At 34.8% G+C, this 27,371-nt stretch overlaps 1 protein-coding gene across 2 annotated transcripts in view; it reads right to left on the reverse strand.

Moving 5' to 3' along the window:
• The window catches only part of CTNNA2 (catenin alpha 2), a 452,478-nt gene that overhangs the window by 46,786 nt on the left and 378,321 nt on the right, over positions 1–27,371 (reverse strand). For both annotated transcript variants that reach the window (XM_085223727.1, XM_085223728.1), the window contains exons 10-12: positions 9,284–9,376; positions 8,873–9,029; positions 5,714–5,914 (exon numbers count right to left, since the gene is read on the reverse strand). In XM_085223727.1, coding sequence (XP_085079853.1) covers positions 5,714–5,914; positions 8,873–9,029; positions 9,284–9,376 — 451 coding nt within the window. The remainder of the gene's footprint in view (positions 1–5,713; positions 5,915–8,872; positions 9,030–9,283; positions 9,377–27,371) is intronic.

Genomic DNA, 27,371 nt, shown 5'->3' on the forward strand with positions numbered 1-27,371 from the left:
TTTCAGATGTCTCACTCATTCTCCTGCCCACTTGTGCAAATAAAAACCACATGCAGTGTATAGCCCTCAACTTTTATTACTACTAAACAGAACTACCTTCAGGTTAATACTCCAAATAAAAGCTAGCTTTAGCTCTTCAAAAATTTAAATCCAGAAAGTAGTCGTGGGTTGTTGGATGCAAAATGGATCATATAACACAAACCAGAACGAAATGCCATTTCTGGCATTAGCTATAAGTTTGTGTATATCTGCACGTAGATGTGTGTAGGCAAGAGGATGAAAGGGATACCAGTGATTTTATTTTAAAAGATTAATGTACAAATCACATTCATATTCACAAAACATTCTGTTGGAGCCAGTGAATCTTTACTGCATTTCTCTACCTATATTTTCTGGACATAGAATCACATAATCCTTAGAGTTGGAAGGGGCCTTTGATGGGTATTATAAGGTAATAATCCAGTCCAACTCCCCTGCAATGAATGTAGACATTCACAACTAGATCAGGTTGTCCAGGGCCTAATCCAGCCTCACCCTGAAAGTCTCCAGAGACAGGGAATCCACAACAGCATTGGGCAACCTGTGCCAGTGCCTCATTATCCTCACTGTAAGATTTTTTCCTTATATCCAACCTAAATCTACGCTCTTTAAGCTTGAAACCATTTCCCCATCAGACATTAGTCTTATGCACTAATTTGAGGTATGTTGTGCATGTAAAAGGTATCTGTGCCTCGCTGTTCATGTTGCTGACGCATTTTTTTTTTTCTGAGAGGATGCATTAACTTAGTGTTAACTGTCAGTGAATATAATGTTCTCAGTTTAGATAAATGTTTCTCTTACATTGAAAAATTAAATAAAATTATCTTTAATTGTCATCTTTCTGATAATGAAGCTCTTGTACTCTCATGTGTCAAACTAGCATTTTTCTTTTGGCAAATTTTGCTTCTTTCTATTCACCTGTTGATTAATATGTCACATGGTATCAACCACAGCGCTGCCCCTGAAGTAATACAGGATGCTTTCTTTTTTTTTTTTTAACCTGCTGAGAAATGGTCATTTATACTTTTCTTCTGAACTGTATCCATTTCTTAATCCATCAAAGACTTTAAAATTCACTCTATGGTTTCTCATTTTCCAATCACCTAAGAGTGAAGGATTTTATAAAACAAAAACTTTGAAAAATCTAAATCAATTACATTATATTCTCCTTTAATATTTCATTCCAGTTTAAAGCTGTGAAAATGGACAGAAAAAGAAACAGTATTGAATGTTTTAGACACTGCGTTGATTTAATCATCTCTTACATGTCTCATGTAATTATTTTATAATATATTTTGCATATTTTCTCATTGTATTCTGGCTAAAAATTCTTTGAATCAAACCAAGCATTTCCTTGAAATATGAATGTAATGTTGAGTCTTCACTGGCTCTTTGATATAAAATGACTTTCTTTTTTTTTTTCCTAAAAAATGTATTAAAAGCTTTTTCTTGGTGATACCTTTATCTCTGCATTTCAGTTTAGCAAAACTCTAAAGTGTGGCAGTGCTTTGCAGAATAAAAGCCATAATTTCATAAACGTCCTTGGATATAGGATCTCATTGTAAGGATGATGGTATCCATAAGTTATACTGTAACCACCTGGAACTCACATAAAACATGAATTTAACATCATTCATTTTAAAAATAGTTTCCATTTTAGAATTTTTAGCTCTCCTTCAGAGTAAATATGCCTTTTTGATTACTGATATGCTTAAATTTATCTTCTTGCTTCTACATTTTTTCCATTTCATATCATTGCTGAAAAATCCATCTCTACAACATTTTACTATTAGCTTTGATAACATCATTTAGCTGCTTTTGCCTAGTGATAAATATCTTCAAAGCTTGTCTTACTGTCACTGATAAAACTCCCAGTCTTTTTGCTGAATTGCCAGGAGTGCTTGTTTTGAACTTTAGTCCATTCAAATAATGACAAAATATAGAATTTGAGTCAAAATAGAAGTCAGAGAGAGAGACATACTTAAAAAGAAAAGCTAACAGGAAAAAAACAAAAACAAAAACAAAAACAAACCAGTTATCAGGTTATTAGGGTATTTCTAAAACATGCTAAAAGCTGAAACTCCAATTTCTGATCTGAATCATACAGTAGATGATTCCAAAGTTTGCAGTTTCTTTTGCAGGAGCATGTAAACCACAGTATTAGAGTACTGGTTATTCCCACTTGTTTTCCAGATATCCCAATGCAAACGAACGAAAACAACCACAGCCCTTTCCAGCCAGTTCTGGTTCTGTTTGTTTGGAAACTAATGCTTTTTACCCTTCAGCTGTTACAGCTTCTCAAGAAATTGCTGAGTAGACCGCGAACACCTCCTTATTAGAGGCAATGGGCCCTTTTCAACAGGTTTCTGAGGTGCTCAGCATTATGAAAGATCTCAAGATTCATATAGAAATTGTGTTCTGCCTCTTCTTATTCCCTTGCCCTGCATTTTGCCCTTTTCCTTGTTTCTCACCTTCTCTTTCTCCTCTCTCTTTTTTCCCCATCCTTCCGTCCTTCCTTTCTTTTACCATATACAGTGGAATTATATGTTATGTATTTTTCTGACTTTTAAAATTACATTTGTTTCTCTAAAAACACTAAGCAAACGCCAGTGGTAAACAACAAGGAGAAATTCAACAGGACCCTACAGAAATCCCTGTCTGCCAATCTCTGGGCTGTGTCTGGCCCTGGTTCTGCCCACTGCTCCTAATCCTGACCCCCAGCAATGGCCTGACAAGGAAGCCAATGGTCCTTTTTCTTTAGGAAACCAAGTTAAAGATGTAGGAATACTTCATTGTTTTCTCAACTGTCCCCCAAAAAAACAAGGACACAAATGAAAATTAAGCCCTGAAGCTTTAGCATACTCCAGCACACACTTAACATCCACTGAAATCTGTGTTTTGTCTTTGTTCTGAGTAAGACCCATAGATTCAGTGGTTTTATAGTTTTCATCTTAGATTTATAAGAATCTCAGCAAATGAGAGTCAAGCTTTTAGCTTGTTTTTAAAGGAAAATAAAAGTACCCAATTAAAAAGAGACATTAGCCAATACATCCTGATGTAATACTGCTCTCAGACAACAATCTAGCCTCAAACAAACGCTCGGCTATTAAGTCAGTGGGTTAGTCAAGCACAACTGAGAAAGTACTGAAACAGTGGGAAAAAAAAAACCATATATTTAAAAGGAGATTTAGGCTGTAAATTAAACCAACAAACAAAACTTTAAGGTCAAAAGTTATTAAAGTAAGGCTTGCACGATTGCATTTTCTCAAAAACTATCAATATCACTTACAGCAAAGATTTAACTTTCTTCCTCCAGTATACATTAGCACGTGCATTAGTGTTTCTCTTTCCAAAATATTGTGTCTGTATTTCTGATCAAATCCCATACTCACATAACCCCATGAAATCCTGAGAGAAGGAGTCTTACATGTTAAGAGAAGATTTCCTTTTCTGAGCTGATAGTTAAATTTAATAACAGTTATAAAAGAAGGGTGCTCTGCTTATTTCCCTTCTATTGTAATTCAACTAAATTTTCTCCAGCTTTCAAAAGTATTTCATCTAGAAACAAATAAAAGTTCAAGTAAAAATAAAGAGAAACAAAAATGAAGAAGATGAGATGGTTATAGTTGTGTTGCTCACAGATTTTGATATATACGTCTGTGGGTGGAGCCTGACTGAATAAACAACTCATCATTGATTTATTCTGTACTAGATCTCAAGCTGAAGACTTATATATAAGGAATATATAAGAATGCATTCATAGATAGATGCATATCTATGTGCATAGCTATACAGATGCATACATAGATAGAGACCAGTTCTAGGGTAGAGGACACAGCATAAATTAGCAGGGCACAGAATGGAGCAGTGTCATCTAAATACCAACATTTTACTCTAGGGTTACAAAATGAGCCAATAACACTTACTGTTTTGTTAATCATCAGCCATCAAGAAATAAAACTCAACCACTTTGTAAGTGGCTTAAAAGGCCATAGACAAGAAATTGTGTTGCAGTGTGTAGTGTAATGTAGCTTTTCTCTCTTCCTGGTTTATTACTCACAAGTTTTCTTAAATTTTACTTAGTACAAAGTAAGTAATTATGTTTGACTTTGAGGAACAGGGGATCAGTTTTAAGCACTGAGTCCAGCATTAATAAATCGATGTTGTCAAGAAGCACTTAGTCCAGAGCCTATAGCACTTAGTTATAAATCAAATTATATCAAAAAGTACATTAAGTACAGAACGTAAGCATTCACTGTGCCCGTTACTTGTTTATTTAATTGTGCTTTATAATTGACAGGTACTCCTTTGAAAAATTAGTAGTAAAATTTTTACATTAGATGATAAACATTATCTCATTAAATCTGAAAAGATCTAGCTTATTATCTTATTTGTTTGTTTATTTATTATTATTAGATGTTAGGAAGAAATTTTTCACTCGGAGGGTGGTGAGGCCCTGTACTGCTGCCCAGAGAGTGTGGCTGCCCCATTCCTGGGGGTGTTCAAGGCTGGGTTGGATGGGGCTCTGAGCAGCCTGAGCTGGTAGTGGGAAACCAGCCCACAGCAGTGGGACTGGAACTGGATGGGCTTTAAAGTCCCTTCTAACCCAAGCCATTCTGTAATTCTATGATTTTCAGCTATCTACCCCTGTGTGCATCTACATAATATCTGGTCGTTTGTACAGTGAGTGGAGACCTACTCTGTAAACTACATGTCATTCAAAGTATGATGCATCTGATCAAATGCAGATCTCTGCTTTGAGAGTGTTTGATAGTACTGCCCAGACTGAACAATTCAGGTGTACATATAGCAACAGGTAATACTGAGCAAAAAAGAGCCTAAAGTGTAGTTGCATACAGTTAGAATCATAGAATCACAAGGTTGGAAACGACCTCTAAGATCATCTAGTTCAACCGTCTTCTCATTACCTCTGCTACCACAGTTAGTCAGATGAATCATGCTCTTTGTCAGCGAAGGCAAAAACAAGTTAAAAACAATCCACATTTTTTTTTCCTTTCCATTCAATCTAGCATACTTCACAGCCTCTCAGATAATACATACTTTTTTCAGATAATATACTTTCAGTTGCTCGAATGAATCTCCAATGAAAATTTGTTTTTGATTAGAAACACTTAAGTCACCTGCACAGACCACAGAATAATGTCTGTAATGATTTTATCATAGAATCATAGAATCCTTAGAGTTGGAAGGGATCTCTGAGGGCCATCTAGTTCAACTATCCTGCAATGAACAGGGACAGCACAGCTAGACAGGGCCTGATCCAGCCTCACCTTCAAATTCTCCAGGGATGGAGCATCAACCACATCACTAGGCTACCTGTTCCAGTGCCTCACTACCATTTGATAGGGACACAAAATACATAACCAACAGCTTGAGATCCAAAACAAACCATGTGCTATTTTTTCAAATACACTGGAACTCTGATGAAGTACACAATCTTTGATGGATCATTGAATCTCTTCTCTTACACAGCTCCTGTTAATGTGACTTTTGCAGTAGCACTGAGTAGAAAACCAAAAAGCATATATTGTCATTAATTTGTCTGCTTAGATTTTGTTTTCATTCACTGATTCCCCTCTGAGTTGTAGACTTGGGAAAACTAACTGGAGATTTTAAATGAGTTAATATTGAGCAATATTTCACACAAGCTTACCTGTTTCAGAGAGCAGTTTGGTTGCTTCCAGTACCTTCTCGGTATAAACTCCAGTTTCATAGTTTTCCATCTCTGCATTAATGATGTGAATGACTCTGGCTGCACGGCCTCGGATGGCCCCAGCAGTTCTATCCAGGGTATCAACATCTCCTTCTTGCAGTGCAATCACACATTTATTCACATCTTCCAGAATATGATTTTCTGGAAAACAGGGAGAAATGCACAGATATAAGGCTCATTTCATTTTACTCTCCATCGTAGCAAAGCTTACTGATTTTGGTAAAAGAAAACCATAAATACATTAAAAATTGTTATTTATCTTATGCAATATTTATCTTTAAAATGTAGTGGGCACTCTCACCTATGCTGAGAGTGCCAATCTGCAGTTGTTTGAAAAACAGTGACACTAATTTCAAGTATCACAGTAAGTTCTATGATAAGGATAACGTAATAAAATTCACTGCAAAAAAGAATATGGACAGATATTATGCAGATACTCTAATAAACAGTTGGGCAATTTCCTGAAGATTAATTTACCCATTTCTATAAACGTTTAATATGTATATTTCATTTGTGCCTAAGTAAGTTAGAAAAGAAAATGAACCATTTTGAAAAGATAACAGCAAATGGTCTTTGCTAATAGCAGGGAGTCTGTGCATGAGCAGTTCATCTCCCTTGCTCCATCCATTCCATCTGCACAAATTATTAAGATGTGAATATTTCATGACACACAATATAATCATATATGACAGCATATTCTGAAGTAACAGTCAACTACAGTGAGTCTGCTCTGATGATGGAATATCAAGTAGGTTTATGGAAATCCCGGGAGTTCCATTAATTTTTCTTGGCTCAGAATTGAGCCATTCACTCTCACATGTTGCAGCATCATAGTATATGTGGTACCCTCACATACAGATAATGTGAAAGGATAAAGCAGACTTTGACTAGCTTGGGCATCATTTTCCTCCAGCCACTACAGATAAAAATCATTTCAATAACAAAACCATTATGGAATTTCTTATTTGAGCTAACTTGCTCTGAGAAACTCATCAACTCTAAACAGCAATTTACTTCTCTGTCACAGCCAAAGTAAGCTAAAAAAAAAAATAGTTTGTTCAGAGTAAGTAAAACTAAACCAATCAGTTCATCAGCAGCTTTTTATTAATTCTCCTTTGCCACAAAAATAGAGTGACATACTAAGCTCCACTGTTAGAAACCCAGTGCTGGACAAGTTGAGAGCTCATGAAATGGTTTACATGATGCTGAATTTTAAATGCAGAATGAAAACTGTAAGGTTCCTATGCTGTCACTCAGAGTCATTTGAAAGTCAAAACTCTATGTCCGTATTTTAAAAACATTGCCTTGCTAAAATATTTCCTCACTATTTCCTCCAAACCATTTTCTTTACTCTGTCATGGTCAAATTTTACCCCACAAGAAGTTCTTCCTGAGCAGCAGCAGGTACTCTGGTTGGAATAGAAAGTAACTGATTAAAATTAGGATGTGCCTTCCTTTGGTAGGCACTGTATTAATAAATCATGCCTTCAGTTGTGACACTCAATATGAAGAGGAGGAAGTGTCATTTTATAAGATACGTTTAATCAGACACCAGGCCATTTTTGATGCTTCACTGGTTTAACAGCTGAAAAGAAAGCTGCTCTGTGTAATCCGAGGCTCCCAAGCTCAGAGCTAGTAGTGACAGGCTTTCTGGATGCATTAGATGTTTACTTATTTTTATATGATGGATATGTCTGTCAGCAGTATTAGAAAGAAATCTGAAAACAATACTTATGCTAACTTTTCAGTTGCCTTGAGAAGTTTGGAAATAAAGCCAATTATTCCACATCAAAGCTTCTCAATATTATGTTATGATAAAATGTGATTTGAGAAAAAAGAAAAATGTCATCTGATTAAATAGCCTCTGATTTTATGGATACAAGTGTTTGGAGTGAGCAACCGTCTCTAAACAAATAACAAAATGGCCATTTAGAGCATGTTTCCCAACATTCAGCTTGTGGGCTGGGTCTGCACTTGACATCATGTTCTGCCCTCTCCTTGCAGAACTATTTCTGCTGAAAAGTGTTTGCATCCTCAGATAAACCCCCACAATTCTCAAGTACCCTTGTATTCTGAGAGTTCTTTTTTCTTTCTTTCTTTTTTTTTTTTGTCATGGCTCATAGTAAACACTCTAGCAGTGGTGCTGAATAGTGGAGTGTAATTATGCTTGCAGTTCACCAAACCACTTTCTTGTTACTGATTATAGTGGGATATGGGATACAACACCAAAAAAATTTGAAGAGCAAAGTGAAAAAAGTGAAAAATAAAATAAAGGTCTAAAGATATTTAACTTTTACCAGGAAATTAAGGAAGTGTCAAGAAAAGTATAAAGAAGAAAAGAAAATCAAGGCTAAGCTATCTTCTGAAGCTTGGCTATTCTGTGAGGTTAGCTTTCTGCAAGCTAGCCTTGGCAGCCTGTTCATCCTTATTCACAAAAACTAAATTCACCTCTTTCTAACTATAATAGAAAAATGATTTTTCTGCACTAATAATCATAATTAATCAATAATCATAATTCAGGCAATTATAGTATATTGCATACATACTATATAATTTTATCATAAATTGCACATGACTATATCATAACAAAGTTGCTACAAGTTGCAGCATTGTACAAGGAGAATGGAGAAAAGACAATGACTCAGTGTTCCTCCCTTGTCAGTTCCTTTTCTATATAAGGTTTTGCTTTGTATTATAGTCCTTTCTAGAGAGGTTAAAGGTGAAAAAAAAAAATAAAATGTTATTTCTACTACTATTTTCATTTTTTCTGTTTGGATGCATTGCTACACCAATAAACGAGACCCAGAGGCACATTCCATCTCTCTGGAAATGCACATACTGGTCATGTACTAACAATGCATCTAAATGAGACTCATACACTGTATATGCCTGAGTTAAAACAAAATTTCTCTTTAGAAATAGAAGCACATATAGGATGCTGTTTTCTGGAAGACAAAAGAACAACCATTGTTACCAGGGATTAATTGGCATGGCTTGGATGCTCCCACTGAGAGCAGAAGATTTCCAGTAAGAAAGATGCTTTAATAATTATAGCTTTTTTCAGCTGTGGCCCATTGCTTTGATTTAGTAATCCCAGTACCTGAAACAGAGAGGAAATCATCCACTGAAGTGATGTCATCAACTGCTTCAGTGAGAACTCGCACTTGTTTCTCCCACTGATCCTTAAAGACATCCATGTTGTCCTGTGCTACTTTGCTCTGAGGTCTGGCAGCCAACGTCAGCGCAGCATTTATTACCTGTTATTCAAAATCAGTTTTTACAAGGAGTGGCAACAATTTTCACAAGCTAAGGAACAAAGACTATTAAAAAAAAAGCATTACACCCCATTCAATACCCAAGATATGAATGTATTTATCATTTTGTGCAAGACACAGAAGACAGTTTAATGATAAAGGCAAGGCTAAAATTTTCAACCAGGGTGTCTGTTCTGTCAGATGCTCTCTAATGCTGAAAGAGTTCTCAGTTACTTTCCAGCACAAATAATGCTTACCTGTGGGCACAGACTATCAATCTGTGTTGCTGCCATACGCACTAGCTTCACACCTTCTTCATTATTTGAGATAGAACAGGCCAGATTTGCAACCTATAAAGAAATCAGCAGAATCAAGTTTTAGGCAAGTGATTCATGCCTTTTTCTCCTATTGAGCCTTGCCTAGAATGAAAGAATCAAACAAAAGAGGCATGATCCAGGATCTTCTTTGCTGATGAAGATAAACTTACGTAGATTATTTCCTAACTAAAGACAAAACACAAACAGAACTAGCCATTTTCTTTGTTAGTTATTTCCCAAAATCTTACCCTGCTGTCATTTTGCACTCCCCTCTATAGCTTGAGAATAATCTCCCAAGATGTCAAATGGAGAACGTAGAGCATCCAAACAATTATCTGTGTATTTGCTTTTCTTTACAGGTTTTTTATTTTTATTAACCATTAAAAATAGTAATTGGGCTCATCCATACACTACTGAGTTTTTGTGAAGATGAAGAATCCTAAAACATGACATATGACATATGGGTGGCTTTGCCACCCATAAACAAAATTTTGACACTGATACTCAGAAAATACGTATTTTTTGAGTACCTTAATTATTTCAGATCCTGATAATCTTAAGCATGTCAAAATTAGCTGAGTTCTCAGGTTAATCGCAAATGAGATCTAGCAATCAACACATGCCTCCAAGCAGCACAGACCTGCATAGCTGTGGTTTGGATACAAGCTGTAGAACATGTTCTTGTGACTCCTACAGGGCTCTGTGCAAAAAAAATAAATCCATCCTCAAAAGCTGTGTGCCAATTCCATGAAGCTACTATATGTTTTCAAAAGAACAATTCATGCCACAAGGCACATAATTGTGCTCATCAGCAATATTTAAATCACAAAGGTATATTCTGGGCAGGGGAATACATGATTTTTCTTTTAATCATCTGAAAGTATGGCTCTTAATTCTAATCCGCATTAAGATAAACTTATAAAATTTTAAATATGCTTCCTTGATATTATTCACTGTGCCTGAAGGCATAACTATCAGTTGGAAATGATTCATGAATTAGTTCAAATACCCCCATCTTTCCAATTTTTCCTCCAGCTTCCCCTTGTGGTATTAATCTATTCTCGTCTCCAGTGCACACTGCAACATTAGCCCTGGTCCATCTGTTCTTCATAGAACCTATTTCACTTCACAGTTATGTAGAACGTGGTTTGCATATATCACAGTGCCAAAGCCCAGGGAGGAAAAGAACCTAAGGCTTCTAAGTCTTACAGGCATTTCCTAGTCAAGATTTTATCATAATGTTGTGATTTTTATTTTCATTTCGTGATGAGACAAATGAGTTAGTCTGTTTGTTAACCGTCTTATAGTGCTCATGTCAAAAATGTTCTCTGAAGCTGACAACTTCCAATTAATTTACCATTTGTCTACTTTTGACTCCCTTCTTTGCGCACATCAAACAGATCACTTTAATCTTCATGAGAAACAAAAGCTAAGCAGGATAATAGTTAGAATGCAGTAACATGAGTAGAAATTACAGACCTTAAAAGCCACAAAATGGTATTAGGTTCAGCAAAAGCCAGCTTCCTGTATTTAAAATAAGTGCTTTTGAGATTGCCCTTTCATTTTGTGATTATCATGATGAAAATCTGTCCTAAGGCTCCAGATGCACTGTACATCTTACTTCTTCTCAGACAGCAGTGAGATATGAGACTGAAAGAGACTGGGTGTCATGAAATGGCAATCAAGTGATTAAGCAGATCTTTCGAGTTCCCTTGGAGAAGGACTTTGCAGAACAAATTCTGTGAAAACGAAGCTTATTTCTTCCCTGTCTCTGTTAATTATTCTTACAGCAGGATCTAGTGAGATAGCATTTAGATACTGTAAAGTGTTCTGCTTTTCCAGGAAAGGATACAGAGATAATTAGAGAAAGCCTTTTCTTTCTTTTGATAAAATAATTTAGAGTTCTGAATAGTGTTTTGGGTCTTGCTACCAGTACAGTAGTAGTACAAATATAATCCAAGGCAACCTTAAATATGCATCAAAAGAGCATTAGTTATCTACTTAAAGAAATACACATTGATATGTATGTATAATCCTAATCTAAATAGTTTTGTGGTATATTTTAAGTCTTTTTTAAGTATAGTCCCATATCATCATCAGTCAGAAATTCAGCTGGGAGTATGCTGGCCTGATCCATGGGAAGATCTGATTACGCCAAATAAGCGAAGAGATAAGGAAATTCTACAAAGGTAGATGCAACCTGGATAAAATTGAATTTAGCACTACAAATGAGAAGTACTATGACTACACACAAAACTTATTTTTGAAACAGCAAGAAATAGACACTACTTTCTAAAACTTACATTTTAGTGGTACTATTTAAGTATAGATCTGTGAAGCCATTCAAATCTTAGGTGCAGTCAATCACAAAATACCATGCTATTTAATTATTTTGATTGCCTTTGTTATCAAGTACATAAGCATGACACCATCAGTTAATATTCCTGGCAAGATAAGGTCTAAATGCATCCATAGAGTCCATGAAGTAATTCAACATACTTTAGCCTACTATAAATTTAATAACTCCAATATTTTTCCTGCTTATATTAAAAAAACACGAAACAAACAAACAAACAAGCAAACAAACAAAAATACCAACCAAACAAAAAAGAAGTTCAGACTCAATTCTACCCCGTTTAGCTGACACATCAGGTGTCCATGCACACAGCAAGGGGGTTGAAACTAGATAATCATTTGGTTCTTTTCAACACAGGCCATTCTATGATTCTATGATTCTCCCTTCTTATTTATCAGAGGAGGTACACTATCCTTTGCCTTTCTCTTCTGACTCATGTATCTATAAAATCTCTTTCTGTTTTTCACATCCTTAGCCATGTTTAGTTTCATCTCTGCCTTGGATTTCCTGATCCCACCCATGCATGACTAGACTGCATCCCTGGATTCTTCTCAAGCCACCTCTACCTCTACTTTTTTCCTTTTCTCTCAGTTTGACCAGCAGTTTCGCATGTACATATTAAATATAGCACGCACTGTGAAGAATTCAAACACTTCATGATTGGGAATTCATGTATTATTCCACTCCGAAGATCTAACATTGGACGGAGTGGATAGCTTGGAAAGGAAAGTAAGAAGGGTGCATATTACCACAGCTGCCAATGTGCCAAAACTTTGATTTGACAGCCTTTACCTTTATGCTTCAAGTACTCTGTTGCTACTGAATCACTGAAGAAAAGAATTTATGAGAGGCTGTGGAAGTAATCAGGTAATGTTATTTATTTATTTACTCATTACTGTTTACGATGTTCCTGGAATTCATTGATTGCCTAAAGAAAACTTAACTTTGTAACTAGATTATTGTGAACTGTCTGAAAAGTACATCTATGAATGAACACATTTTAAACACCAGCATTGATGAACCATGAATCATCCTCTAAATGCGTGGGGGAACTTAATAACAGCGAGCCTGCTGTGTGGAAAAACACTACTGTCCTAAATTTCAGGTCTGCTAAGCTACTTTTACACCATCGAAACAATTACTAAACACCTTAAACCTTTCCTTCAAGAGTACTGAAAAGTAATGAACAAGAAAATAAACCCTGCAGCTCCAGTGATGTTGTATTTTTCTGAAATCGACAAAGCCACCGAACCAATCCTAGAACTGGGGAGGTGGAAAAGTGCATACCAGCTCCTTCCTATTTATTTCCCTGTCACTAGTATTGATAGCCCAGGATGCAACACTGCATTTTGCTAGGTATCTTTAATCATGTTTAAATTATTCAAAACATATGCAGAATCAGTCCCAATAAAAATTATTTGCATGTACTTGATTGTATTTCAGCCTCAGGCAGCCCCTGCACTAAGTGCAGATACAGGTGTGATGGAAAAGGTTTCTAATGTGAATTTTTACTACAGTGGTTGAAAGTATACATCAAGGACTGGATTTATTAAAACAGCAGAGATACATGGCAGCTGGAAGTTTAACTACCTCATGGGCAGACAATGCCTACACTACTTTTTCTCTAGCTGGTATGGGTAATAACCAGTGAAGACAGGCAGCACAAAGTAGCAGTGCAGGCTGCTACTTCTCACAGCCTCACGTAGTCCATCAAAATTTGGATTAATGCACTTCAGCTGGATTTGCCACATCTACCTCTACTGTCTACTACAGGACAAGAAAACTTTTGCTATAACATTGCACTCTACATTATTAAAGTAATCAAGGAAATTTTATCCCAACTCGTGCTATTTTAACACTGATGAGAATTTCGTATAGCTATCTTTAGTTGTGTTTTTAAACTACTCTATTTCAACTTTTGACTTAAGCTTGTTGTATTATTATAGGTAATTAAGTGTTATGACTATCAATTTATAATGTCCTTCAATCAAAACTTAAAAGATTCTTATTGCAGCTAAGTTTTTACTTATTATTTTACTATTTTTTTACACCACAGGTTGCTTAGAAAGAACAGGATAAAAGCTCTATTCATCTTCCTCAACCAATTAACCATCCAAAGCAAAGATTAGTCTATGTCTTTTGTACATTCTTTAGAAATGCATCTATACAAGTGTAACTTTCATAATGCATGCCTTTCCTATTCAAATTATTATAAATAACTGATGGACATATTAGAAAATAGAAAAAGTAAGTCAATCTATATTTCCTTAAAATAGAATAATTTAAATAAGGTTCAGGACACAAGCAAACTTATGTGTCTACTCCACACATTTGAGAAATTTTCTGACTTATTCAGCTTGAGTTAAGTAAAACTCTTTTATTCACAGTGGACTAAAGTTAAGTAAATAATGAGCTACCAGGTTTCAGCTGAGAAAAGGTGATTTGCTGAACAACAGCATCTTTATTAGTTTTAATTATCTCTCCATCCATGTAGTAGTTAATTCAGATACTGTTTTAATCTTTGAATCCTTCAAAATTTTGACATATATTAATGTTGGTGGTATTGCTGGAAACAGCCAGCAATATTGAGTGATATTCTTGGAGCCACAACTAAGATTTACTAAACAAAAATTTAGAGCCGAGTTATCCAAGACCTTCAAACTATCCTGACTGTATTCACTCAAGCATTATATTACAAGCAAAACCCTATTCATCACTAGACAGGATGCTTTCATACATACAAAAAGATGTGCCAAAAGTCACAATGTCACAGAGTACAGTTTCTTTCTCTTCGTGGACTTCAATGCCAATTTGTACTGCATCAAAAATTCTGTATCGTGGTATCTTACTCAGGACCTATTTCACTTGGGAACCTCAGCCACACAGTCATACTTAAATAAGAGATGCATTTTTATGATATTAATTCATAAGTATTAAAAATCTAACTGAATGAACAGCAGAAAAAAATGGAATTTCTTTTGTAAATTACATATGATCTGAGTTTGATGTCTGCTCTGATTTTTTTTTTTTTTTACCATCAAACCCTCAGCATATGTAAACTGCTCATACATTTACAATGGTCTGTTCATATCTAAGCAGGTTGGTAGAGAAGGACATTGGAAAGCTTCAGATAATTTTCAGCGCAACAGTTGAATATTTTATTTCATATTACCTACACTGCCCGCAGAACCTACAGAAAACTCCTTTCACTTCTCAAAAGGTCAATGGTATATTCATTCATATACGTTATAGCAATAAGGCTTTACCACATATACAAATTCTCACGTGACTTCTACATCAGATTTAATGGGAAGAGCCTTAAGAGGCTTTTAGTAAAGTTCAAATTGCCTTTGACTTCAAGAAATTCATTGTGTCTTGGACAGAGACCTTTTAAAGAAACATAAGAGCATTAGATGCCTAAGCCATATGGAAGGCCAATTCAAAATGCAAAAACGCCAGCTTTAGATAATTTCTGTAACATACTATTAAAGTGATTTGCTTCTCTTCCATTTTCCAGGTCAGTTCTGGTACATGCCATGATTATTGTCTACAGGACAGAATGGAGGTGAGATAAAAAATGAAGCACTTTGAAAAATGATTCTACTTCACTATTTTCACAGTTAAGAAATAATAAAGTTAATGTTCAATTACAGAGCTGACAGTAAAGAATACACAAAATGGATATTGTATTATGTCTGACTATCTTAAAATAACACAAGAATAATGATTTTAGACGTGATGACCTTTCTATATTTTTTCTTTTCTAACATGGAATTTGAGCATACAACTGTTTCTTCCTAGAACAGATTAAGTATCTACATATCATTGATGAGGTCCAATTGTGATAAACACTCCTGATTGGTTCAAAGGCCTCCTAAAACAAGAGGGGTAATCACTAGATGTGTTGGTGATGCTAATGTATATGTGTAGTTTCAGACTGATATTCCAGACAACAGCTATTTCTCAGAAGGGTAAGCTCAAACCTTCTCCATGGAAAACAGGGGAAAGCAAACTGGTTATAGAAAATACAGGTGATTGTTTCTGAGCAATTTTCCAATTTGAAACTGAAAAAAAGGATTCTGGAATCACTGATTTATTTAATCAATGCTGCTGGGTACGTATATTGGACCACTTCCAGAACTATCAAGCCCCATCCTCAAATGGAGTGAACAGGTTTGTAGCTTTCCCACTTACCGTACATGAAGACACATTCCCACAATTAGAACTCACATCTGGTATGGGTTCTGTGTCCAACAATCTCTTAAAATAATCAGAAGTTGAGGAATTTAGAAAAGTGGGTGGAGATGTTATTGCCTTGAGTTGAAATCAATAGAAATGCTTCTTGCTTTGGTGGCAAACTTCCTTGGGAATTACACATGATCCTCTTTCTTGAACTTAAGAATGCTTCCAAGTCATCCAGATGAAATACAATTAATTGATAGCCAGTTATAATGGGGAACCTACACACCTACACCGTGGCTGGCTTGGTATAAGATGGAGATAGAAGAAAAGGGCTTCTCTCCTGGACTCCCTGCCTCAAGGGTAGGAAATGCAGTGGGTTCTCATCTTCGGGTGATGGATGTGGATATCTCCTTTCAAAGATTTACTCCTTAGATTGGAGCCATTTCTGAATTCTTTTTCCATATTCTTATACTGTTTCTGTGCATCGCTTGACAAATTTATAACCAGCAAACAACTGTGGCGACCCATGAAGGAACTAAGAGCAGCAGTTAGCCTAAAAAAAAAATACTGCTAAAACCATATTACACCTTTAACTGGTCTACTTGAGAAACAAAACACTGCACTGATGAAAAGCAGTCATTCTCCTATGAGAAAGCAGCTGTTGGAGCTGGTAGTTATCTCTTTTCTATGGTCTATCTATTCAGGCAGCCATGTAGCAGATATCCTGCTCTAAACCACACAGCTAACACAGCTGCTGACAGGTGTAGGTGCCGCAGGATAGGTGGAATTAATGTGTTTTACTGATTTTCTGAGTTAGAGGCATACATGCATTTTATATTGCAATGATACAGGTATTTTCTTCCCGTCACAGAAAGTGAAGGTAAAACCTGCGACAAGAATTCCTTATATAGAGGTCAGAGACAATAACCCACCTTGATATTCCTTTACCTTTGTTAGTATGATCAGGTTACTTTTCTGTTTAATTTGATAGTAGGTAAAGGCTTTTTTAGAACTATTCTTCCACATTTTGCTATTCATACTAAAAAAAAAAAAAAAAAAAAAAAGAAGAACAAACAATAAACAAGGAATACAGAGGAACAGAAAAAATGACAGCAACATTTCTGTAGTGCCAAGCAATGAAAACCTTAATCAACAGTATCTTTTATGCCTCAAAGCATGCAAAAATGTGAAATGAACTTCCTGGTTTGCATTTCAACAAAAAAAGGTAGAAATTCAGCTTTTTTATATAAATCTTTTCTGTCCAGTTGTTAGGAAGGCCACTGTTATTAAAAAACATAATGAACTGTGAACAGTGTATACTGAAATACCCAAGGGACAAGGGAGCAATTGGTGTCCTACGGAAACAAGATTTAAAAGACTGCAATGTGTATGAGTTGATCCCGTAAAGCTGTTTTGACAACATACCACTGGCAATGCTATAATTAATAAATATTAATAGCGTGTAGTTACCAAAGTAATCCATCTTTCTAATAACAGTCCACTAGTTTGGCAAACTATTCAGTGACCCTGGAACAGGGATGCATGCCTGACTAGGCTATGATAATTAAACATTAGCTACATTATCAGGGAGCTATATTTTAAACGTTGTTGGAGAAAAAAAAAAAAAGGGATTGTAGTAAGAACACAAAAAAAGCCCAAGACAGAAACAGAAGCTTTGAAGATATTAACATAGTGTGTTGTCAGAGACCTCAGGGGATAATCACAAATTACAATTACTGAACCCTAAAGAAATGCAATTTTTGAGCTAGATAGAACAAACTTTAGAGCTGAAGTTAAGCACATTTAGAAAGAGTTGTGTAACAATCTATTACAGCTGCTTGTGATTGATATCACTTGTAGAGACATCTTCAAATTATATATGTATAACCATACAACAACAGCAACTGTAACCATCACAAGGACTGGAGAAAAGCTGGCGGCATTGCATGAGAAGAAAGGTTGCTAGAGTGAAAGAAATCTGAGATTATCATGGTAGAGAGGATGTAAAATGCAAATTTTTTAAAGAGATCACAACTGATTAGTTCCATGCTCACAAACAAAAGCTTGTGAAAGAGTCTGATTGCCTTCATAGGGGTGAACAAAGATATTTTTGTTAGAATAATATATTAAAGACTTTATAAGCCACATTCAGAGAAAGATTTTGCCTGTAATTTTTGTGCAGTGATTCTATAAAATTCTATAAAAGAGTTTTACAATCATTTAGAAATAGTTCAACATTAGTGCACCATGTTATCATCTGCCCAAAGCAAGAATGTGTTGACTAAGTGTCAATATTAGATGACTCATCTTCTATTTATCCTATCAATATGCCCTGGCATGGAGAGAGATCATATTTGATCAAAATATCATTTACTTATCGCCTGAATTGCCCATTTTCCTGCAATCACAGTTTCTTCTTTCTTGCAAAAGTCATATTTATGATCACAATTTTTGAAATACAAGCACGTGATATTAAGAAATCCAGATCATTTCATGGAAAAGTAGTATACAGAAATTAGAGGCATTTCACCAAATCTATATTATTAAAAGGAAAAAAGAAAAGAAGTATTATTCATTGTTCCATGTGCTGGAATTCAAATTATATTTTCCCTTAATTTAAGACTGCATTTTTTTCTTATAATTTTATTTGTACCTTGGTACTGATATAAACATGGAAATACTTGTCTTAGCTGTAAATTCAACCATATTGTTTATTTGATTAAAAACTGTTACAGAAACAATATTTCTGACTCAGTCTTACATTATATCCCTGTTCTCACACATTTACAGTTCTATGCATGAAAGCTGATTACGTTTACAGAGGATCATCATCAGCTCATAAATACTCAAAATCATTTAACAAAACCAAGATTATTTCCTATGTTTTACAAAGTGCTGTTTTAGGCTTTTTCAGGCTTTTCCTTTGACTTATCCAAAAAAGAGGCACTTGTCATATAAATGCAGCTCACAAGCAAATAGTTTTTAATGATGAGTTTTGATATCAGGAGCTCTTTGTGCAACTTTTAGCATTAAACATTCAATGGGAACAAATATCTATCCAAGAAATCAAAACTGACATCAAAATTCTAGACAGGACTGCACACAGATCTTCAATTCACTGTGCTGCAATTTATTGTCATCTTGATGTTCAGAGACCAGTATAATAAGTCCATTCTCTCTGCTATTAGACTTAATAAGAATGTGAATAATATCTTGGGCTCCTTTATGAACTGCTAGTTCAAAAGGTTGATGAGTCCATGACAGAGTCCACCTGAATCATTTTTTTAAAGCTTTTGATTAATTAATGCAAATTAGCAGATGAAGACCTCAGTGGTAATAATATTCCTAAATAATAAAGGAAAATAGGTTATTGTTTTAAGGACACACCTTATTAGTCCCTTAATGTGTCACTGAGGAATGAGTATACCTACTACCCACACTGAGGAATCTGAATAGGTGAGAGGCTTCATAAATTCTGTGGAAAAATCTTCAGCTGGATCTGACATTTGGCCAGAAATACAAATCTCTAAGTAACCAATATTCATAACACCTGGTGTTCACAGAGCTGCTTGTCTAATAAAAGATATTTCTTCCTACAAACTACAAGAACTATACATCTGAAAAAAACACAACTAGGGAACATTACATTTCCTGTTTCTGTGGGGTTATGTGGTGGTTATGAGAAAACAGGTTTGTAGTAACAGGATGTTTTATCACGCTTTTTATAGGAACTTTTTAGTGGCGTGTTGAAAACAACACCTTTGATACCTTTCTGGATATGTGAAATACTAGGGGAGGCCAAGGAGTTCCTTTAGTACTTTGGTTTCTGGCTTCTACATGACCTTTTCATTAAATCACCTTTAAAATCATGGACTAGAATTATGGGACTAGAAGGGTCTATTTCTTCCCTATGTTGATCAGAAAGGTATCCTTTGTCAAATAAGAGGTCATCATTCAGCTTTCCAAGATCCATCTCTAAATGAAAAGTTTCCTCATATATTCTCAGAAAGGAAAAAAAAACAACCCCAAAATATAGGAAATACAAGCACATATCTAATAAAATAGATCATTATTAAGTCTCTGATCAGGCCCATCACATGCTGTTTTAAGAAGCAATGATTTCACCCATGATAACATCCAAATATTTTTCTTTAACCCATGAACTGCTTGTCTGTGGAGCATGCAGACGGTAAGATATCCCTATATCCTTCATTAAGACAGACAAATCAAGCTTCTTTTAATTTTGGGAATATTCTGGTGAAGTTAGATTACTTTCATCTGAAGCATCTTTTCTACTGCATAACAATATAATATTACTAGAAGTTGGGGAAATTAGAACCGAAAGCAAATTTGACAGATGATGCCCCTCTGAAGACAGGATAAGCTCTAACAAATCCATGTGTGAGAGATGTTTGTTAAACCCAGTCTCACAAATCTACACAGATGATAGCTGTATGAATTTCTACTGCTCTACATGAAACCTGCAAAGAGGGGAAAACTTGTAACAGCATGTAGTGAGGGTCAGATGTACCAGACCAACTGCAATGAGCAAGCACTAACCAGAACTAGGGCCCACACACTTTTGTGATGTTAATATTGAGTAACAGCATCAAGAAAAATGACATGCATCTTTTACTGAATTTTGTTCACTAAAATCTGAATCTCAGCTATTAGATTTTGAGTGAAAAGAACAAGAAAATACTCACTCACTGCACAGTAGTCAGGCTATTCTCATCCATTAAACAACTTTTATGTGATCATAATTTCACCAAACTTCAGTACTTGAAAAAATACAAACAAAACATTTGTATCTAAAAGAAATTTTGATCTCCCTTCAAAATTTCTATTCTGCATGTACTTTTCTTCACTTGAAACAACATCACAATGGATCAGTGTTTGAACCTAAGCATTTTCATCTTGTAGATTAAATTTCCACATATTACCTACGTTCCTACGCTACCTTCACAAGCTTGGAAGACCAAAGGAAAAATGTTAAAATATATCTTTGAAGGATTTTTATTTTTCTAGCGAGTTATCTTCAGAAGAGGTGACACGCTGGTCTCTCTGATCTGCTTAATGCATTGCTATTGCTGTCTCTTCTCAGATGTCTGTAATGTCTTAGACACCCCAAATAATGCAAATCTAATGTTATTTTTGAGCACTACTTATGTTATTTAAAAGTTAACGCTGTAAGCTCAACAATTCTGTGTATTTGAAAGCCAATCCTTGTTCTAACAATGAGAAATGTTAACAGAAACCCTGAACTGATTAAAATGTGTCAGGAATTTATATATATATAATCTTAAAATTGCATGTGTAAGAAGGAGGCAAAGGAGGTTCAAATGTATCTCTAAAAAACATTTAAGCACTTGCAGAGTAAAGAACTGTAGATCACCTTCGACATTTCAGTCAATGACAATTCTAAAGTAGAAATACGGATCTTACCAACGCTAAACCAAAACAGCCAAAACTCTTAATTAATTAAGAATTAGCCCAGCAAGACAAAGCTGAAGATCCTCAGATGATATACTGCAGCTTTGTTCCTCTTCTGCAAAGCCTTAGCGATTTGCACCAGCTTTGACTCATGGAACATATTCTTTGATAAACCAAAGTAGAAATGAATCCTATAACCAATCTAGTATAGAAAGAAATAAACAAAATAGGATTTTCTAATCATGGCAATTGATTATGAAAGCATGTCTTTCTTTGGGGAAAAAAAAAAAAAAAGTTCACCGCAGTATTGGTTGACTGAAGAATATGCTGTAGTCTGTATACAAATATATCTATAGTACACTATCTCTAGAAATGAATGCTGTATCACAAACCCAGATTGTTCCTATTGCTTTTTCTTCTAACCTGCTTTTTTAATGGTTAATTTATTATAAATTCACTGAACCATCATCAGCATATATTAAACCGGGATTTATTCATCTAGCTGCACACTGGGATTTGTTTAGTTATCAGGGGTCAGTGAACATGTAACACAGTTTTATAAATTGATATTAAACAGAAGAAACTGCATCAGAATGAAGCCAGAATAACAAGAAACCAAAGAGCCAGTGAGTATATTTTGTTCCAGCTATTATATGCACGTATTTCTTTCCAATGTCAGAGAACCGATGCTTTTCAAAAACATTTCATTTTCTAAATCCTTGCTATTTTTTTCCATTGCAATATTTTTTAGCTCTCTAAACCCCTTGGCAACTTCCATGATGACAGCTTACTGCCAGTTAAAAGGACAGGGGAAGGACTGGCACAAGTGCTCTGACAGTGTGTCTCAGAACCAAACATGCAACAGAGTTTTGTCCCAAAGACAGCAATTCCCAAATGGCAATACAACATGCTGCAACTTGGATTCACATTGCTAGAGTTTTTTGCTACTAATTTTATTCTTTCTTCAAAAATTACAGCTTGCTATGAAATCAGCACTACCACAACATCACCTTTTCTCATGTATTTAGGACAACTTCGTCATCATCTTCAGTAGAATTAATCCTGATATACATCAGTGCGAATGATAGGAGAAATGAGCTCAGAAGTCTGAGCATAATGGATGGTGAAGTGTTTATTTGCATAAACACAGGGAAACCAATTTCATTTATGAGTCAATGGAAATATAACCTACCCTAGGCTGTTCCAGTTGGAGAAACTACTCTCAATGACAGTCAACAGTCAGCAAGCTCTTGCTTGCTACCTGTTATACTAATTTTACGTTGTAATCTTCAGAAACACCACAAAACACTGTAAAATCATAGATAATTGTGTAGTGGCACAAAGTGCCATTGAAATTAGGTTACAAGTATGTTGCTGCAATGCTTATTTACCTGTTTGGTTAAAATGAGATAATATAGCATCATACAAATATGCACACAGACAAGCCAATACTCTTACACATTTAGGGATTTTTTGATTAGGAAAAAAAAAAAAGGAAATTATTTATTAGTCAAAATTCCTAGATTGTTTTTTCTTAGAAGTAAAAAAAAATAATATAAATGATAGTAAATGAACATTAATCGAGGATATTTGAGCAGAAATTATGTTGAGAAAACACTGGTATACTTCAGATCAGCTTTATTCTTTTTAGAATAGAAGATAAGAATAGAAGAACAGGTGATTTTTACGTTGTGCTATTCCCAGTTTAGGAAAGCACTCAATTTCAGAAAGGAGCACAGAAGTGATTAACTTCAAATAAATTGATCTCATTTCTAGAGAATGGCTTAAAAGAAAACACAGTCAAGTCGAAAGTCTTAACGTTCTACTTGAATTCACATGATTTATGGGAGGGAAAAACAACCTATACTGTGTCAACAAGCTGAGGAATGCTAGTTTAATCTACACGGGCTCAAGGAACAAAGATGCAAACAACAAACTAACATTTAACACCCCAGCTGACATTTGACACTGACATTCAAACTAACATTCCAGCTAAGAATAAAATCTTTAGAAAAAATCCTAAATATAAAATAGGACAGATACTGCATTCTTCTATACTGGTATAATTAGACATACTGGACTGAATTCATGTTATTACTTTGGATTTATGCAATGCAATTGAAGTTTGCCCTTCAGACAAATGCCAATTGGAGAGCTCTCAAGTGATGTTTTTCTTTCCTCCTAAGAAACATGATTCAAACTGGAATTAAGAAAAGATACCAGAGCATGCCAATGCAAGTTTGCACTATATTATGAAAGATTTCAAAGTATTTTGAACCATTTTTATGCATTTATATAATAAAGTGTTGACCTTTAGTGAGCTGCTCTTTACATTTGAACTTCATACTTACATTACCAAATGGCCTACGCAGAAGGACTCTTTGCTTTTTTGTTAAAAAAAAAATAAATAAATAAAAAAAAAAGGCTTTGTTTTTTTAAAGTATGGCAATATGTCATTTCCAGATCTCTATCTATTCACCTCAGTATGCAGAAAGGGGCCATATAATGATAAAAACTGACGATCATTACTCATAGTTTTCTGCTCCCAACTTCACAATGTCCTTATGGCTCCTTGAATGTCCAGGTCAGCCAGCCAGCAGTATATTCCTTTCACATTGGTATTAAAGTGAAGAAAAGAAAAGAAAACTACTCTCCAAACCAATCTAGCTAGCTTACACAGAGCAATGAATATACTTCCCAGAAAAGAGTATCTCAGATTGCAGGATCCCAAAAAGTTCCCTAGACTTGGATGTGGACAGAATGGATACTGAAGTCACAAGCTTCAAGCAGATCACTGAGAGAAAGTCTTTTATAAGCTGCCTACAGTTTACTTGTTCAAACTGAAATTTAAGCTCTTTATTTATTGAATAGCTACACAAATTCTTTAATTTCTCTACTTTAATTGGGAAGGAATTTTACACTTTATGAAATGGATAAGTCAATTAAAAAAAAAGAATTTATACCAAATCCAAATAATAATTATTTTATCAAAATTGTGAACAATTTGCGGGACTAAACTTTTCTTTGTTAGATTGCTGGCATACAGACTACTTTCAAATTAACTAAGATAATAATCTTCCTTAACATTCATTTATAGCACAGCTGCTGCTATCAAGCAACAAATTCTCTTCTTTAATAAGCTAAAACCTTAAGTCCACTGTAAAAGGTAGATAATGTATAATTAACTGGTCTGTATTTGGAGAACAATTTAACATATCAGTGATGCCTTAACTCTGCTTTAAAGAGATTTTATCTTTTGTTCATGAGAAAATAAAGCACTGACAAAGATTAACCAGAGACAATATTTTTTTTTTTTTCTTTTCTTTCTTTCTTTTTTTTTTTTTTTTTTTCTGTAACTATTGTTCCCAAATGAGTTCAACATGTCATGGTGACTGAGTTCTGATGGGAAGACAGAAAGAGCTCAAGTTCTGTCAAAAATATTAAAAATTTGAAAACTTAGCTGGTTTAGCGTTTGTGTACCAAAAAATCTATTTGCTTTTATCTAGCTTTATTCAGTTATTTCACAAAATCTAGAAAATCTGTCTTAAGTTATCAAATTTCAGCTAGGCTATCATTGCTATCATTGAAAACTCAATACTTTGGGTTTTCATGCAGCATTATAGCAATGAAAACCAGCTTCAAGATCAGAGAAGTTGGTAATAAAACAACTTTACAGAATCTCAGGCAGGTTCTGCTTTCATAACACAGATGAACACCGAACAAAGGCAAAAACTTCTGTCACCTCCTGCAAATGTTATGACCTCTCCCATTTTCATTCTGTTTCTCCAACACTAGTAGAGTCTTCTTGACTTTAAAATACATTGGGAAGAAGACACAACAATCTTGTTAGACATCAAGGGCTATTTCCATTCTTTGCCTCAAGGTGCTCAAGCCCACACCTTTAAAAACTGTAGACAACACTCAAACCAACTGGCTACAAAACACTTACACTTGTCACCTTCCCAGCATGTAGGTTTAAGGCTATGTACTATATGTAGTGAAAAGTAAGGTTTTGATCTGAAACCAAATGCAGTCAATTACATGTAATTCAGAACCTCTTTCAAATAGAGTTTCAAATAAAAAGTCATCCTTTTGTCGGATGCAGAATGAAGCAGTTAAACATCAGAAGAAAATTCTGGTTCTGGAAAAATCAATTCTACCCATTCGTTTACACTTTAAATGGGAAAAATATCATTGCTTGTTTATTAGTTTATTTCTCTAGAGTTAGAAACAGTGAGTTGAAATAAAGACAATAATTACACGTATCTTATATCTAGAGTGTATGAACCCATATTAAATAGATATTGAGTTTAGAAACATTAACATATATATATTTTTTCTGATTATTATAAGATTAGCTCACATTTCAAGGTAAAACAATCCCTTTATTCAGTATGTTTTTTGAAGAGTAAGAAGTATTTTCTTCCTAACTCAAGTTATAGAACTTGTATCTCATGTAATGTATTGACTCAGAAGCAAAAAGACAATCATAGGAAACAAGATAGAAATGTTTCCTTTTAATGGCTTCTTTGCTTCTGGCCAACTGTGGCTCCAGAGCACCTTAAAAAAAAAAAAAAATCAAGATTTTTTAACAGGAAATAACCAAGATTATATGATCTTGTTATAGGGTTGCTTTTTCTCCTCTAAAATAAACATTATATATTGTGAAGAAAAATTTTACTTTCTTTAATAACTAACGTTTATCACCACAATCACAGCTAACATTTATTTCTCTCACCAAACAAGATTGATGGTTGTTATACTGAATATATAGGCTGTTCACCAAAAATATAGCACATTGGTATTTTAGCTTAAGGAAGGAAATGAAGAGTATAGTAACTGAATCAAATGAGTGGGATTGAGTAAAATAGTTCAATAACAGTAGTGGCATCATGTTTGATATTACACACTACTGCAGGAAAGGTGATCAAGCTTCTCTAACATGCAAGAATTCATATTATTAGTGAATTAATTTTATCCTCATATATTTCGTCAAGACTATTATCAAGCAGACTATATACATAGGTGAGGGTAGAGCTCTATTATAAACACATATGACAGATTCAGGAAAACTCCTTCATAATAAGAAAATAAAAATTTAAAACAGTGCTAAACAGACTCTGTATATGAAATGCATGCCAAAAATAAAGCTGCTTAAATAATACATTTTTTCTATTTATTGTCTGCAATGAAAAATAATCTCAAAAAATTGCCTCAGGTTGACATTGAATACATTTTATATCCTCTTCAATATATTCTACCCTCTCTGCAATTTTAAAGTAAAGCACTGCAACCTTCCAACCTTTGCTATTAATTTCTAGGACTTTTCTACTGGTCAAATTCAGTAAACATTCACAAACAGTTTATGTTGACCTAAAATGGCATTTCTTACTGGGAAAGCACTCGTGAGAAATTTTACAGAGCTTCTCTTTAGTTCTAGGCTTTTCTAGAATAATTCAAACCTGTAATTACACAGAAATGCATTTCTGGATTTAATACCCAATGCATTTGTTTGTTTGGAGGGCTCTGAAGACTATAATCAGCACAAGATTCATTTCAAAAGAACGGCTTTGCATGTTATGCAAACAAACAGGCCACATTTATCTACCACCTACAAGCCTTACCCACTACTGTCAGGGCTATTCTCTTTGGGATTATATTAGTGGCTGATGCCTCCAACACAATTTAATGAGCCATCTTACATCTGAATTGAGAGGCATTTTCATTGAAAATTTCTACTGATTTTTCATGCAACTCACATTTTCCTGCACCATCCTGCCATTTTTCAGCCTTACACAGTCACATACTGATGTCAGTATATTTATCAAACAATTATAATCTATCACCTGAGAATTTGAGCTTCACAGACACTTTATGTGTTCCTGAGATACTTCAGGGTATTGACCCAACAAAATATACGTCAGTACATTGTAAAGTAGTTGAAACTGCATATCCAAAAAAGGAAAACTTAAAAAAGAAAAAAAGAAGCCTAGATTAATTTTCACTTGTTGCTTCCCATATCATCATCATTCTGTCTGTCTGGACATCAGCAAGTAA

Source organism: Meleagris gallopavo, chromosome 4 (genome assembly GCF_905368555.1).
Source record: "Meleagris gallopavo chromosome 4, MGAL_WU_HG_1.1, whole genome shotgun sequence".
NCBI lineage: Eukaryota > Metazoa > Chordata > Aves > Galliformes > Phasianidae > Meleagris > Meleagris gallopavo.